Consider the following 16812-nt stretch of genomic DNA (forward strand, 5'->3'; position numbering starts at 1 on the left):
TTCTGGACCCCAGGCTGTTTTAACTCAGCTACGGGCCCAGCCAAGAGCCACTTGAGTCCCCGAGACCAGAGTAGAACCTTCTAGAAAATCCTCACTGCCTCTCACCCCTGTCCCCAACGTCTGTGTTCTCAGAGGTCACAGAGAGCCCCAGAGTGGAGGGTGCTGACTTCACGCCTGCAGCTTCCCAGGTCTCCTCCCCTGAAGGAGGGCGGGGGGGGGGGGGGGTGCCACATCCCAGCTGTCACCGAGCTAGAAAACGAGAAGCCTTAACGGATGGAGACACGCCACACAAACAGCCCCTTTAGGGGCACTAATTCATTTTCGAGACATTTAAGAATAACACAATGTTTTAATGATTTCTTCGGGGAATCGGGAAGACGTATTTTTGTGCTCATTAAATGTTATCCGTAGACACATGAAGCAAATGTCAGAAGTGGAGGTTTGCAGGGCGCGGGGGAGGGGGGTGGCGCGGGGAGGGGGTCTCGGAGCACCTCCGCACACACCCTCTCCCCACCCCTACACAGCCGGTATACACTGGCTCTCCGTCGCTCTGTCTTGACAGGCAAATTATTTGTCGCAGTTCCCCCCACCCAAGTCCTGATTCAACATTTCCGTCTGAATGAGTGGCTGCTGCCAGCACCAGCCCTTGGCAGGCAGCGAGACGCGAGCTGATTGCTCAGCAACTATTTTGATAAGTGCGCAGTCCGTGTATCTGTAATTACGGAAGAAAACCGTAAATCTTTTGGATATTGTTCGCACAGATGTGGCACGAAGTGAGAAAAAAAAAACCAGTAAAATGTGTTAAAAGCGTAATTAATGTCATTGTTGTGAGGGAAGACTTGATTTAAACCCCTTGGCTTCGGCGTGCCGTGTTGACAGCCGATGTCTTCACTACACACAAGCCAAGTCGTGGGGGGACCCGGCCCGGACTCAGCAGGAGAACTTGGGGACCAGTGACTAGAACACAGGAAAAAGGGGGAACAGGAGGAAAAGAGAGAGAGACAGGGAGCCCAGGGGGCCACGTGGACACACGGCTGAGCCCGCTACAAGACAGGTGAGTGGCCCAAAAGGCTTCTTGGATTTTCTTTGGGTTTCTAAAACTTGGGTGTAGGATTTGAGAGTTCCCTGTGGGTGTCTCCTTGTTCTGCAGTGTCTTTTGGGGTGAGTCTGCTTGCAGAGGGGAGAAGGTCACTGCTGCAGCAGCAGCAGACACACAGTCAGGAGTCTGTCCTCGGTGTATTGAGTCGGTTGGCATGAGAGTTTGGTGCTCTGTGTATGAAGGCATCTCGAGGACCATCCCATAGCCTGTGCACGTTGGGGTCCAAGGGTTACGGGCATCTGTCGTGGATGGGGTTGCTACCTGTCTAGGACCCCAGGAGCTGTGTGGACGACAGCGCACCTGAGTGTGTGCACTAGGGAGCTGCGTGGCCAGGTTTCAGGGGCTTTAATGTGTCTTCCCAGCCCTAAATAACAAAAGAAGAAAGTAGCTTTTGCTGTACCCACCCTCAGCTCAGACAACAGGAAAGTGAAAAGAAAGAGAACTGCAGTTTGTCACCTCATCTTGTCCCCTGTGAACTTCTGCAGAATGGCGTCTGGTCCTCTGTGTGACCAGCGTCCTCCAGGTCCCCTTCCCCAGCATGAACGTGGTTCCTCACTGTGAGACTCCAGACCCGGCAGCTGTGGTAGTGTGGTTCTGACTCTTAAGGGGTTGTTCCTGGGCCCCTCCCCACACTGCCCATGCGCCGAGGGCTCGGTGCTGCCTTTCGGGGTTCCTTGGATGAGGAAGGAAAATGTGGGAAGGGAAGTACATTGCATCCTTGCCTAGATCACAGACCCTGTGGTGAGAACAAATGAGATTGTTTCCCCTTGATGGTCTGCCCTTCTCGTCTTTATTTGCTTTTCACACAGTGTGTTCTCGCGCAGTATATTCTGTAAATTGACTATTTGTGTCATTCCTTCATTTGTATCCGGACTTAATTATTATTGATTTGTCGATGCTCTTTGTATATTAGGGACAGGGGCATTGGTACTGGAAGACATGTTTGGCATCTTCTCTCTTAAACTGACTTTTGCTTTTTAACTTTGTTCATAACCTCTCTTATATGCGGTACCTAGCAGTCGTTCAGGCGACGATTTCTGTAGAGAGTCGTACTAAATATTTCTTTCTGTATCCAGTTTTTAAATATGTTCTCGCCTATAGGTTGAAATTGGGCTTTTTGAGTATCCTCGCGATCTTTTAAATCTGAGCCATGTGAAAAATATTTTTGATGGGGGCAGAAGGTAAAATCACTAGTTTTGAGTTTTGTCCCAAATGACTAATTCTAGCGCCATCTAGTGATGGAGCCACCTTCACCTCTGAGGCAAAGGAAGGTTTTAGTGTAATTGGGAACAGTGGTGACCCCTGCTGCCCCTGCAACCATCACCTCCTCTTCCTCCTCCTCCCCCCTCTTCTTCCTTCTTTCTCCCAGCCCCTCCCTCCCTCCCCCCTCCCCCTTCTCTCCCTCCATGCCTGTGTCTTTAGGATACCATAAGAACACACACAGAAACACTTCATTTGAGCTCAGATAGAAGATCAAGGGCCTGTCTTGCCAGGACATTTCTGGGGTGCTGTCTGTGTGACAGGCGTCATGCCAGCCCCCCCACAGTCACAAGCTTACAGACTGCACACGCACTCATACACCCCCTTCAAGGTAGGCTCAGAGAGGTCAAGTCGCTTGCTGGAGGTCACACAGCACAGAAGCGCTGGGATCTTAAGACCTGTGGTTCCCGATGTCCACCCTCACTGCAGAATTGATTTATAAACCAAAAGATTTGGGGGGGGGAAATGGCCATCGGAGACTTGTGCTGTGGAGAGAGGGGGCATCATGGGCTGGGCATCCCTGCCAGTCCTTTGGGAGAGCTGGACTGGGAGGCTGGGAGGTCCTTGCTAAAAATCAGATGCTCTCACTAGCAGGGCAGTGGCATCTCCCGTATGAACCCCCAGAGTGAGGGAAGCAAAGAGCTACAAATGGGGGTGGGAAGCAGTAGAAGAGGATTCTGGGCCGCAGGGTTGGGCCAGGCCCCACTTGGCCGTTCTGCTTCTCCCCGCATGCCTGGCCCTTCCCACGCCTGTCTCCCCTGACATGTGGACAATGGGACCCCATCTCCGTGGGGCGATGGGGCAGCAGAGACCCCATCTTGTCTCCTTGCACTGCTCACTCGGCAAATATTGGGCGCCTGCCGTTTGCCGGCCTTCCTCCTGCCGCAGGTGTTGGGCGAGATGGACCTCTTCCTGCCGTCCTGGGAGGTTCCACACACTTCACACATGATGGCGTTATGACACACGTGTTCCGTGGCTGGGAAACTGACTCTCCACCCGCTGAGCTGCTGTCTCCTCTGGCCAGATGCCCCTGTTCCCTAGTACCTTGAGCAAGACAAGAGTCTCAAGTACCACGGCCTGTAGTGACTGCTTAGCTAACAGTGGCTGCTGTTGCCGCCATTAAATACCCAGTGCCAGGGAGGAGGACCCTCACCCCAGCCCCTCTGAGGCCACTAAGCCAGGCAGCTCAGGCCACCATGGGGAGAAAGGAGTACAGGCTCACGGCCGTTGTAGAGGAAGGGAGCTGTGCCCATCTGCTAAGGAAAAGTTAGGACTCTGGATTGAAGTCAGCCTGTGCGCCACCCACATGGACACCGCCCGAGCCCAGATGGAAGCAGGCTGCTGCCTGGGTTCCAGCTTGGAGGGGTGCGCGCATGCTTCTGCATATATGTTTCCAAGCAGTCTCGTGGCCAGCCTTCTGGCCCCAGCATCCCCCCCCCCCCAAAAAGCCCTCAGTGTGCCACTTCGGGTAGATGATGCAGACGGAGGGGAGGACCAGACTTGTTTCCCCGTGTCTCTGGCTCCCGCCTCCTCCCATGAGCATCAGATAGTGACCAGATGCTAGTCGACACAGGCCAGGCTCTCCCAACACAAGGGTGCCACCCACCGCCTGTTATTAGCTGTCCGTGCATCGAGAGCAGGCCATGGCCCCGAGCAACCTTACTCCGACTCTTACCTGTCCCCTTCCTCACCTGTGTCCACCCCGGCCTGCGGTCCCCCTCTTTAAGGGTCCAGTCAGTTTAGCTTATCCACAAGCCCGTTTGTTCATACACTGTGGGTTTGGGGGGGTTCCCCACTTCTGCTTTCGGAAAAACCTAGGTTGTCCCCAGGGCCACTGTCCCACCCCTTCCACAGGAGTTACAGGAGCCACTAGGGAAGGCAATGCCTCCCTCCCTCACTGGGTCCCGGGCCTGGTGTCCCAAGAAACTGAACCAGGCAGAGAGGAGTGGAGGGGACACACCTGGGTGCCAGCGGCCTCTCTGAGCCCAGCAACCTCGTCTGTAACTGTGGCCTGTGGTCTTACGGACCCATTGAGGCCTTATTACTGGGACAGTAAATCTAATGGATAAGAGTTGGGGGGGGGAAGAGAAATGGCCTCTGGGCTGCCACAGCCCATACACCTTCCTTAGCACCCAGCAGGCCCTGGCAGCGCGTGACAGAAGGAGGAGCCACACCTGGCGCTTAGTGCATACTCAACAGCCACAAGCTTGTGGCTGGTGCTGCAACAGGCGGGGCACCCCACAGCTTTGAAAGGCAGATGTGAAGGCCTGCCTCCCAAGGCTGCCACCTTGCAGGTTATAATGCCTTCCTCAGAGACTCCAGACAGTGCCCTCCGGCAGGCGGCCACTTCAGCTCGCTCGCTCCCCTCTCCTAGGGCCCAGACAACCCACATTTATTGCTGGGCCCTGGGGAGGAAGAAGACAACATGGAAACCAGGGAACAGTCCCGGGTCAAGGGCTCTTCTCCTTTCATCCAATCTGTGACCACTACAGTTAGCAATGAGTTGCTGCACCCCACTCCAGCCCCAGGAAGCCTGTCTGTCTGTCTGTCTGTCTGTCTCCCAGCCCTACCACAGTCACCACCCACAGCAGCTGGGACCAGTACAAGTTGCCTCCCATCCGGCCCCCCTCCTTAGGCCACATTACATATTATGCATAGTATGTCTGAGGCTGGCCCCTAGGGGGGGTCAGTGACAGGAGTGGTGTCACGTGTCACATCCTGAGTTGCCACTGTACAACTGTACAGTCCCCACACTGACCCTTCTCTGTGTGCACACCCCTTCCTCTGCCTGACTTTCAGCTCCAAGTCACCTGAGACCCTCCCACCCCCCGACACACACACAGGGAGAACTGGGGTAGAAATATGCCCAGAGTTCGAAGATGTGGATTGTCAACCTGTGGGTTCCAACCCCTTGGGGGGGGGGTCACATATCAGATAGTCACATTACAGTTCATGACAATACCAAAATTGCAGTTAGGAGGTAGCAAGGAAGTAATTTTATGGTTGGGGGTCACCACTCCACGGCCTCAGCATTAGGAAGGTTGAGAACCACTGTGCTAGAGGTTGCAAGTTCAAGGTCAGGGCAAAAGGGTAACCTAGGCTGATCACCACTTCACCCCCCCCCCTCATGACCTATGACCCTGCCTCCTGCAAAATGCCCAGCTGGGAGTTTCACCCCTGAACCTGAGCATGTGGTCCCTTGCAGAGCAGGTGGGCGTGACACAGCCCTGAACACTACCAGTCTCTGCTGCGAGCAATTTGGCTCTTATGGCCTTAAAGGAGACTCTGGGCGGGGGGAGGGGGGAACCCAGGCACTGGCCTCATCCCCCTTGCTCCACCCCGAGGTGCTCTGTTGCATATAGCAATCTCACCAGCAGGAGCCATAACAGTGTTGTGTCTGGAACCAAGGCCTGCGCTGTCTGGGCCTCTGTGATCTGACTGTCACTTGCTGACCCTATGTGGTATGTCCCCTTGTTATCCCCAGCTGCCTATTGGGAAACTGAGGCCCAAGGCACCCTAAGCCACTTTCTCTGCCGATGTCATAGCCAGGATTTGACCTTGAGCCTCTTAACCCTGGCCCCTCTCCGTTTCTGTCAGTGTGGCTTTGAACTCTCTGGGGAAAGAGTCACCATGACACCCTTCCCAGCCAGGTTAGGTGGCTTGTGCTTTTAATCCCAGCACTTGGAGGTAGGGACAGGCAGATTTCTAAGTTCGAGTTCAGCCTGGCTTAAGTGAGTTCCAGGACAGCCCAAGCTATGTAGAGACCCTAACTCAAAAATAAATAAATAAATAAATAAATAGCCATCTCCTCAGCGTGTCCAACTCAGTGGGCTTACCCTGTGTGACAGCCTCAATGCTGAGTGTGTGCCTGGGACACTCTTGTCACAGGAATTTGAACAGAGAGCTCTGTTCCCCCAGTCACAGCCCCAGGTTTCTGGTGGCATTTAAGAAGCCAGCTTCTCCCTATGGTGCCCCGAGGTAACTGGCCTGATGCAAAGAGGCAGACAGTCCTGTGTTCAAATCCCTCCACTGCTGCTTCTGAGCACCTTAGACCTCCTCTTCAGTCATTTCCTTGTCCTGGGGACGATGGCAACATGGGGATGAGAAAGTGCATGGCTACACAGGGCTCCAGCCTTAGGCTGTGGTCATGGTCTGAGAGGGGCTTTCGGAGCCCTAAGACCCACGTTGCCTACTGACCTTCCTCAAGCCAGGCTGTTGCCATCTTCGAACCTTCCGGATCAGATGTGTCAGTCTACAAGATGAGCCCACTCCCGGATACCCTTGTGCTGGGCACGACCTGCCCACCTGTGCGCAGCAGGTCCTGCGCGTTCCTCCTGCACTGTGTCACCGTCTCATCCGCCTCCCCCTCTGAGCTAGGCTACCCCACCCTCTCCTCTCTTATGGAGACTCTGGTCCCTTCGGCCCACACTGACTCCCTCCCTGCCTTCTAATCCTTTGAGTTGCTCGGGCTGGCAGATACCAGATTCTAGGGCCTGGAGCCTTCTTCATCCCTCGGCTCCCAGGAATCTGGTCCCATAGCTGAAACGTGGCTCAGTCATCTGAGAGGGGCTGCCCTGTGCTGTCGGCCGTGGGTACTGTAGTGTCTCCATCTTACCTGTGGAGAAACTGAGGCCCATGCTGAGCAAAGGTTTTGTCCATAGCCTGCTCCCCAAAGGAGGTGAGAGTGGGGTCTGAGCCCGGCGGGTTTCCTGGGCAGGGGGGTGCTGGGTGCCTGGCCCCATGTGCTTGCCATTACGCACTGTCCTGCACCCTTCCTGTGTGGCCCTGTCTTCACCCAGCCTTGAAAGGAGACCATTGCACCAGTGACTGTGCAGGTTTTCTTCGTCACAGGCTCTGGAAGTGACCAAGCAAGAGGATGACAGGCTCCCTAGGGAGCTCTAGCACCCCCTCCACACCCACCAGCTGGGACACTGGGGACCTCAGCTAGCCTTCCCTGGAGATCCACCTTAGGAGGATACCTCCTCCATTGCCTCACCCTGAGGGGAGGATGTAACCGTGCCTCAGTTTCCCCATCTGGGCAATAGAGATACAACATTACTTGCCTCCCATTGTGGCTGTGAAAGGCGCAGGCTGGGAGGACTCCAATAGAGTTTCTGGGGAGGCATAGGGACACCTCCGTGTGACACTCTTCCTCCTTCTCTTGGGGACCACAAGACCCACACTGGGTGGAGGAAGTGGCCCAAAAGGGCCTCTCTCAGCCCTGCTACTAGTTGTCCAGCAGATTTGGGAGGGGGCAGGATCCCACCATCCCCACCTGTGTATTAGGTTGGGGAATAAGTGGCAAAGGAAATAATGAGGCATCCGGTCTCCTGGGGGCCCTTCTGGGTGGTCCCTCAGGGGTCCCAGAGTGGCGTTATCTGATGGTAGCATGTAGGCTTACCATCTGTCCCCCAGACTTCACGGAGCATCACTATAGGCTGGCTGGCCCCAGCACTCTTGAGCTCCAGGGGCACTTGGCTCTTGGGGTGGCCATGACGGCCAGCGCCTTACCTTGCTCACCTCCCACACTCCTACCCACCAGACTCTAAGCAACCATATAGTGCCTGTGGCAATGTGGGGAGGGGCCAGGGCTGTTCCCACCCTGAGCCATACCACCTCTCCCTTCCCTGTTTTTATCCGTTTATGTAGATTGTGCCAAGGATCAAACCCAGAGCCTTGCGCCTGCTAGGCAAGCAGTCTGCCTCAGAGTCACATCCCAGCCTTTTCTTAGCCAGGATCTTATGTAGCCCAGGCTGGCCTTGAACATGCGCCATCACTCCTGGTTTATGGGGTGCCAGGGTTGAAGCCCAGGGCTCCATACACATGAGGCAAGCACTGTACCAACCGACCCATATCCCCAGCCTTCCAGTGGCCCCAGTGGGCTTTGAACTTGCAATCCTCCCAACCGCCAAGTGGCTGAGCTGACAGGCCTCAATGTCTTCTTCTTGATCTCCCTGTTAATGCCTTCTGGGAAGTCAGAACTGCCCACATCCCCTCTGCCTCTCCTGTAGGGAGGGCTAGGGCGGGACACACAAGCCATCTGGGAACTCCTCAAGGAGGGCAAAGGGCTGTCCCCGACCTCTGTGCACAAACAAGCAGGTGACAGGAACCTTTTCCTGCCCTGGTGTGGTCCTTTGGCCTGGCCTTCTGGGCCTCTGGGCCTACCCCCTCCCCTATGGCCCCCTCAGCCTGTGCTCTCCCATATTTATCTAATTTCCCTGACCCCTGCAAACGCTCAGCGCCCTTTTTTTTCCCCCTTCCTTCCTCAAAAACCAGGCCACAATAGAAAGCAATTCCTTGAACTTATTAAAAAATCTAGACTTGTAAATTAATTTGTTCGTGTTGTACAAAGGCAGTGCAGATGGGCTCGTTAGCATGCACACAACAAATAATTAGAGATGAATTTTTAGCCGGCCTGCCTAATGCACTTGCTGGGTTAATTATGTCAATGTATAATTACACCAGCCCGGGGAGGCATAATGGCACACCCTGCTGAGCAGGCCCGGCCTAATGACAGGCATTTGAGGGGGGGGGGGGGCGTTGCTGACAGAGGCGAGCCATTGCCAAGTCCCTCACACCTGCTCACCTCAGCGCATGCATCGTCCAGCCTCCCGCCACCTAAACAAACAGGAGACAGAATAAAACAAGAGGCCACCTTGTTCCAGCCAGACCCGAAGGCACCCCGATGCAGGCATGGCCTGAATCTTCTGCCAGCCAAAAAAAAAAAAAAAAAAAAATGTGTCAGGCTAGACTTTGTCGGGCTTCAGCCGGGTTCGGAGAGAGGAGAAAAGCAAGAGTGGATATGATCCCAGCATCCTTTGCTGGCGTCTGTCCACTAAGGGATAATGAGATGGACTTACAGAGACATGAGACGGTTGCGGGACGGCGCACGGGGTCTGTTCTTGGGTTAGAGGGTGGAGTAAACCGGGAGGCCTCCCTGGAAGAGGTGGCATTTGAGTTTCTGGGAGGGGAGGGGAAGATGTTGGCGCTCCTGTGCATAGCCTCTGAAGACTGGGGCGTCACGGAGAAGGACTAGTTAGGGTATCTGTGTGTTCTGAGGTCTTGGGGGCTGCGCTGACCACTTTGTATGTTCCTTGTCACACGACACCCTCCCCCCCCCCCGCCCCCGCCTCCTCCCCCACTCCGGTGCTGCCATCTGTGGTGAGGCACAGAGAGGGACAGCTGCTTGTCAACGTTGCACAGCAATCCTGAGAGTAAAGAGGGCGAGTGAGTGGGAAAGGGGCCCCAGGGAATGAGAGGGAACTGCGGCCTCGGGACCTGTGGTCCAGGGCACATGTGTGGGTGTTGCCTGCGCCTGCTGAGGCTGTAACTGCACGCGCTGGGCCCCGCCATTATTCGGGAGATCCCGTAAGAGACCCTGATCTCAGTGTCTCACCACCTGACTCCCCAAGTCTGTATTTGCATGTGACAATGGGTTGGATCCAAGGCAGCCCCCAGGGTGGACACTGAGGACTGTGGGAGCCATTTCTGTGCTGGGCTCTGTCCCCTGCAAGGTGAAGCTGGCCAAGGCCTACATCCTGGTGTGGGTTTTCTTCTACTTAGTTGGCACATGTCACAGCCCGTGGTGTGTCCACCCAGGGGTGAGAACTTCACTGCAAGTAGGAAGTGAGAGGCTGCAGAAGAAGTGGAAGAGCCACAGGCCACACGGTCAGTTTGACCACAAGGGATGGAAAAGTGGGAACCAGGTCCCACCCAGGTCGGGGTGTCCTCTCTCGGCTTGGCCCCCACAGCAGTTCTGCAGCCTCTGTCCCTGGGCATATGGTCACTGTGTGGGACGCCTTTGTGGGTCCAACCATAACGGTAGTCAGTTACATGCCGATTGAGATACTATGCAAGGGCGGGCGAGGGGGTTGTCGGTCCATATCATCACAGTGGGGGCGTGGCCCTGAGAAGTAGCTGAGAGCTTTACATCCTAACCCACGTGCAGGAGACAGAGAGTAAGACGGGGTCTGGCTGCCAGGCATGGTGGCACACGCCTTCCCAAACATTTCCACTAGCTGGGCACCAGGCATTTAAACATACGAGCCTTTGGGTGCCATTCATGTCGACTTCCACAGGTGGCTTGGCACGTCCTGTTCTTGCAGAGGATGCTGGTTACACACCCTGGTAAGGTGCCTCACATCCACCTGTAACTCCAACTCCAAGGCATCTGACACGTTTGGCCTCTGAAGCTACCTACTCTCATGTGTACATCCCCCCACACACACACACATGCATAGTTAAAAGAAATTAAAATTTTAAGTTAAAAAAAAAGAGAAAGAGTTGTCTCTGCTTTCTGTTGCCGTCAGAGTGACCCCAAGGGGCTCTTACAGACTGTCCCTGCCTCCCGCTTTCTGTGGAAGGGTATCTTGACCCCATGGAGCCCCCCACACATACCCCCTTCCTCCTTTTTTCTTGCCGCAGACCCTGTTCCTTCGTTTGAGGTGGCGCGGCCTCTAGACGACAGACTGCAGCGTCCCAGCTTCGACCCCAGTGGGCAGCGCCTACAAGACGTGCACATCTCGTGGAAGAGGTGCCCAGAGCCACCCAGTGCCCGAGGTACTGATGGTGCCACCGAGGGATGTTGGAACTTCAGGCAACCCTGAGCACCCTTTGGGTGTGGGGGCGGGGCAGGATCTGGGAGTGATGGTGGGTTGTGGTAGCAGGCCTGCTGAGGCATCCTGTCAGAGCGGTGCTAACCACCATGCCTGGGCAGCCCAGCACTCGGGAGGCTGAGACCAAAGGACCTTTGAGCTGAAGGCCATCCTGAGCTACATATATCCTGTCTCAAAACAATTTTTTAAAAAAAACACTGTACCCAGGTGGTGTTGGTGCACACCTTTAATCCCAGCTCTTGAGAGGCAGAGGCAGGTGGATCGCTGTGAGTTAGAGGCCAGCCTGGTCTACAAAGTGAGTCCAGGACAGTCCAGACCACACAGAGAAACACTGTCTCGAAAAAACATAAACAAAAAACAAACAAACAAGCAAAAACTATGTAAACTGACAATACGCCATAGCATGGTTAAGGGGAAGGTTTTTATGTAGATATGAGGGAGAAAACGGCCAGAGGCAACTGGAAGAGCCTAGAACACAGAGGGAAAACAGTAGATTGAACGTGGCCATCAGACTGGACCTGGCCATGAGAGAAGCAGGAACAGAGCTTAGGGAAAGAAAGACAGGGAGAGCGACGGTGGATGGAAAAGGAGAAAGTGCACAGAGAGAGAGAGCACATATGTAGAATAGGTGGGTGGTAAGGAGTGGCTGGGGCAGGAAGCCCATGAGCTGGGGGAGTTTAGGGTGGGGGATGGGAAGAGCTGAGGATGCCAGCGCGGACTGTGAAATGTACAACAGGTACTTGCGATACTGCGGGAGCCGGGAGGCCAGCATGCGCTTTGGGACGCTAATATGTACCACAGAGAGCCACGTGTCCCTTCAGCCTGTGATAAGGGACGTACGTGGCTGCTTTTGGTAGACAGGAACCAGCTCCACAAGTTTCTGAGGAATCGTGGCTTTTGTCTAACCCCCAGAATCTGGGGGAAATGGTGGCTCCTTTGGACTTGACACACTCAAGAACACAAATGGATGACATTGTGAACGTCAGCTGAAAATTGTTAAGGCAGCATATGTCTATTTTAGCACAACTGTAAAAACAATGAAGACGACAGAGGGGCGCGGATGTTCAGAAGGGGCCGCTGGGTGTGCTGTCTGAGGCTGGAACTTCGGGAGCTTGGTTTGTGTCCTAGTTAGGGTTACGATGGCTGCTGCGATGAAGCCCAGGACCAAAGCCACTAGGGGAGGAAAGGATTTATTCAGCTCACACCTCCACATCACGGCTCATCACCAAAGGGAGTCAGGACAGGAACTCAAACAGGGCGGGAACCTGGATGCAGGAGCTGATGCAGAGGCCATGGGGGGCGGAGGTGCTGCTTACTGGCTTGCTCCCCATGGCTTGCTCAGCCTGTTTTCTTATAGAACCCAGGACCACCAGCCCAGGGGTGGCCCCACCCACAATGGGCTGGGCCCTCCTCCATCAATCACTAATTAAGAAAATGCCCTGTATGCTTGCCTGCAGCCCTAGATTATGGAGGCGTTTTCTTAATTGAGGCTCCCGCCTGTCAGATGATTCTAGCCTGCGTCAAGTTGACATAAAAGCCAGCCAGCAGGCCAGTGGGTCCCAGCCTCCTGCAAACCCCACCCCACTCTCTCTAATGATAAATTGACCATCCTAGGGGTCCACTCCACTCAGCCTGTGGAAAGAAAGCCTCTATGCCTGCCGCTGTCTGGGTGATGAGTGTGACCATCCCTGCCTTCCCACAGAGCAGAAAGAGGGGACGTGTCCCACCGGGCACACGCCAGCCAACGGTAGCCACCTTCCAGGTCCCGAGAACACCCTCCCGACAGACGCCTTGCTGCAGAAGGATGAAGCCGAGAGACAGAAGTGAGGAGGGAGGGCGTGAGGAAGGGGGGCGGGGCCACCCAGGAGGTGGGGAAGGGGGAGGGACTCTGAGGCTGACCCTACTGCTCCACGTCACTCTTCGAGCCTCAGTTGTGCCGTCTGGGTAATGGGCTGGTCTGAGTACATTCATCTATCTCCCTTATTCAGGAAAATATAGCCGGATTTTTGTTGTTGTTGTTGGCAGTGGTTTTGTCCTTATATATTTTAAGGTGCTTATCTAGGGGGGGTCGCGTGGTCACGGAGTTCTTGTCAGATGTGCCAGTAGCAGAACCCTGGCATGGCCTCCTGCTCTCCAGGAACACCACTGTTTTTCTTACCTTGCTCTTGAGACTGTCAGTGCGTTAGACCAGGCCCACCAGCCTCATCAAGGGGAAGACACTGATGCAGCATCGTGGACCGTAGACAACATTCTCACCCAGAGACAGTCAGCTAGCACCCAAGCTCACACGCACGTAGCTGGGCTGGCCAGTGGGAAGGTACAGAAATAAAGAGAAACCATGTTTATAAGAAATGGCGAACACGGGTTGGAGAGATGGCTCAGAGGTTAAGGGCACTGACTGCTCTTCCGGAGGTTCTGAGTTCAGTTCCCAACAACCACATGATGGCTCACAACCATCTATAATGTGATCTGATGCCCTCTTCTGGCCTGCAGGTGTATATGCAGGCATAGCACTGTACACATAATAATACATAAATTAAATCTTTAAAAAAACAAAATGGTGAACAAGCCGGGCGTGGTGGCGCACGCCTTAAATCCCAGCATTCAAGGAGGCAGAGGCAGGCAGATTGCCGTGAGTTCAAGGCCAGCCTGGTCTACAAAGTGAGTCCAGGACAGCCAGAGCTGCTCAGAGAAACCTTGTCTCAAAATATAAAAAATAAAAAATGGTGAAGAAGAGCAGAGCATGGTGGCGCATGCCTTTAATCCCAGCACTCGTGGAGCAGAGGCAGGTGGATCTCTGAGTTCGAGGCCAGCCTGATCTACAAAGCGAATCCAGGATAGCCCGAGGCTAACACAGAGAAACCCTGTCTGGAAAAACAACAACAACAAATGGTGAAGAAAAATCCAGCAAGAGTGGGGAGATCAGATAGGGTGGTCTTTCTTGGGACCCAAGGGGGGGGGGCATGGTGAGGGAATGGGTAAAGCTCTCAGTCAGTGAGATTCCTGCAGGTGTAAGTGGGAAGGGTGTGACAGGCCAGGGGACCAGTCAGGCTGGAGGCCCTGTGGTGGGAGCCTGCCTGGAGCATCAAGGAGGTGAGAGCAACCAGAGAGGAGAGGCCATGAGGGGAAAGAAGTGACACCAGCCTTCAAGGTTCATTCTCTGTTAGGAGAGAGACAGTCGGTAGCCTGCTCTGTATGTGTGACCTCCAGTCCCTCTAGGGCCCCTCTTTCTCTGCTGCCAGGGCCAGGTCCCATTTGAAGGAGGCCTCTGGGCTGGGTGAGCATCCAAGCCCCCGCCACAGGCAGCGGAATAAAACCAGGGGAGGCCGTGAGGCTGACATGCCTGGCCCCACAACACCCACCATGGCAGAACCCATGAGGAGCTCCGTTTTATAGCTAAGGAAACTGAGGCCCAGTCACCGGGGACCGTAGCAGTAGAACAGATTGTGGGGGTGATGGAAGCGCCAGGTCTGGACTTCACACAGAACAAGGTGCAGACAGTGAGGAGAGCCTGGCTCAGGGTAGGAGCAGGTGGGTCCCAGCACCCAGCACAATCAGCCTTTTGTGTCTCTGCAGGGGCCTCCAAGAAGTCCACGTCACCTTGGCAGCCAGGCTGGGGGAGGCAGAGGAGAAAATCAAAGTGTTACATTCAGGTATGACCCTGACTCGAATGGCAGCCATCAGGCCAAGTGGCTTGAAGCAGTGTTGGGGGGGGCGGGGGTGTGGAGGCAGTGAAGCCATGAACTTGGGGACAGGAATTAGGTGTGCCCAAAGATGGAGGGAACCCAAGAACAGAGTGTAAAGAAACAGCTTGTTTAGCAGGGACCAGCTAAAGGTGGAACCAAATGGGGTGGTTTGCCAGTGGGCTTGCACTGAGCCATGGAGGCAATGCCACAGTTGGGGTCTAGGGTGCCTGGTGGGACAAGCTGTCAGGAAGATGGCTACTGCCCTGGGTACCCAGGCAGGGCTAGGTGACCCAGAGTTGAGTAGCCTGCCTTTCAGATTTCTCGCTGTCACTGACAAGAAGCTGTTCAGCAAGAGATTTAAGGCTAGCCTGAGCTACACATAGTGTGTCCTACACCCGCCTTAGCCATATTGTGAAACTCCATCCCTCAAAACCAAACCAAACACACAATAAAACTGTGACTTTTCTAGAAGCCTTAGAGGCAGCCACAGACTGGAACTCCCGGCTTTGATGGCAAGGCTCAGGGGTGGGTTGAGCAGGCCCCTCCCAGGCCCTGCAGTGCAGAGTGGGCAGCCCCACAGCCCGACTTAGCCACAGCTCCCTGCCCTTCCCAAGCCCCAGGAGTCCCCACCTGGCCCAGACAGGAAAGGGCTCCCCACTGTGCCAGCTCTTCAGTCCAGACTGCCTCCCAACTGTGGGTGGGAATGAGGGTCCCAAGGGAAACTGGAGGGAGGGACAGAGGTGGGGGGTGGGGAGCACCCAGCTGCCGCTCCTCATGTGACCTTCACCCCTTCCAGCGCTAAAGGCCACACAAACAGAACTGCTAGAGCTGAGGAGGAAATACGATGAGGAGGCTGCATCCAAGTAAGTGAGCTGGGGACACCTCCTCCCTCTGTCCGCCCCAGACAGGCCACGTTTTTTCTGCCTCTAAGCAACCCCAGTCTCATCCCCAGGTATCACCTGGCCCATTGTCACATTCCACTCACACACCATAGCCACAGCACTCTTGGACCCCTCTGAGTGAGGCCACTGGGCAACCTCATCTCTGACCCTTGACCCCTGACCCCTGACCCGGGAGCTATCCCCACCCATTCCTCAGCTTCCCAGGACAACCAGTGGAGAGCAAGTCCTCCACAGCATCTAAGTGACTCAACGTGCAAGCACGTCTTCAGGTTTAAGGCATTGCTCCCTTCGTAAGTGTTTCTTGAGCACCTACTGTTTATCTGGTGCTGTGCTGAGACCCTGGGGGAAACACATTCACTTGTGATCCTGCCTTTAGAGCGGACACAGACAGTAAGGAACAGGCCATAGAGAAGCCACTCACAGATACTATTGAACGCTTACTGCATGCGGGCACGAATGCTGAGTATGTGACTGGGGTGGCCCAGGCACTAGGAAGTACACCTTGGACAGTAGGGACAGCTGGTGCCACTGAAGGCCTGGAGCACGGTGTGACCAATGGGGTCGCAGGGTCCCAGCAAGCTAGACAGACCTGTCCTAAGCCCTCGGTGTCCGGAGGAACTGGTACGATAGACAAGTGACCCCCCTTAGGGCGTCACAGCAGGGGCCTTGAGGAGCTGGTCCTCAGAGGGAAGGGCACTCATTCAGAAGAGCTAGCTAGAGTTGGGGAAACCCTGGTGGTGGCTCCCTAGAGATGGAGGCCCTGAGGGGAGTGGAGGCTGGGCCTGGCTGCCTTGGGAAGAGGAGTTTTGTGCCAGGCAGTGGTGGCGCACACCTTTAATCCCAGCACTCAGGAGGCAGAGGCAGGCGGAGCTCTGTGAGTTCGAGGCCAGCCTGGTCTACAAAGTGAGTCCAGGACAGCCAAGGCTAGACAGAGAAACCCTGTCTCGGGAAAATAAATAAATAAATAAACAGAGGAGTTTGGAAGCCCAGTCCCCAGTTTCTGGCGGTCAGGATGTTTTTCTACACAGTCTGGTTTCTCCTTGGGAAGTATGGAAGGCAGCCTCCATGACCCGGCTCTGTGGGGCAGAGACACGGGTGGAGGCTGCCAGCCTGCCTCAGGGCCCCTTTCCCTCCGTGTCTCAGGGCAGATGAGGTCGGCCTGATCATGACGAACTTGGAGAAAGCCAACCAGGTGAGCCGCGAGCAGGAGCCTCCTGTGGGTGGGGGTAGGGGGTAGGGCTGAGGGGAAG

The 16812-nt window shown here is 55.1% G+C and overlaps 1 protein-coding gene across 11 annotated transcripts in view; it reads left to right on the forward strand.

The window, feature by feature from the left end:
- Positions 1 to 16812, forward strand: part of CUX2 (cut like homeobox 2) — a 186416-nt gene that overhangs the window by 143917 nt on the left and 25687 nt on the right. For all 11 annotated transcript variants that reach the window (XM_084762080.1, XM_084762078.1, XM_084762081.1 and 8 more), the window contains 5 exons: positions 10784 to 10918; positions 12677 to 12797; positions 14551 to 14627; positions 15457 to 15523; positions 16706 to 16754. In XM_084762080.1, coding sequence (XP_084618206.1) covers positions 10784 to 10918; positions 12677 to 12797; positions 14551 to 14627; positions 15457 to 15523; positions 16706 to 16754 — 449 coding nt within the window. The remainder of the gene's footprint in view (positions 1 to 10783; positions 10919 to 12676; positions 12798 to 14550; positions 14628 to 15456; positions 15524 to 16705; positions 16755 to 16812) is intronic.

Source organism: Acomys minous (genome assembly GCF_964271855.1).
Source record: "Acomys minous genome assembly, chromosome: 16".
NCBI lineage: Eukaryota > Metazoa > Chordata > Mammalia > Rodentia > Muridae > Acomys > Acomys minous.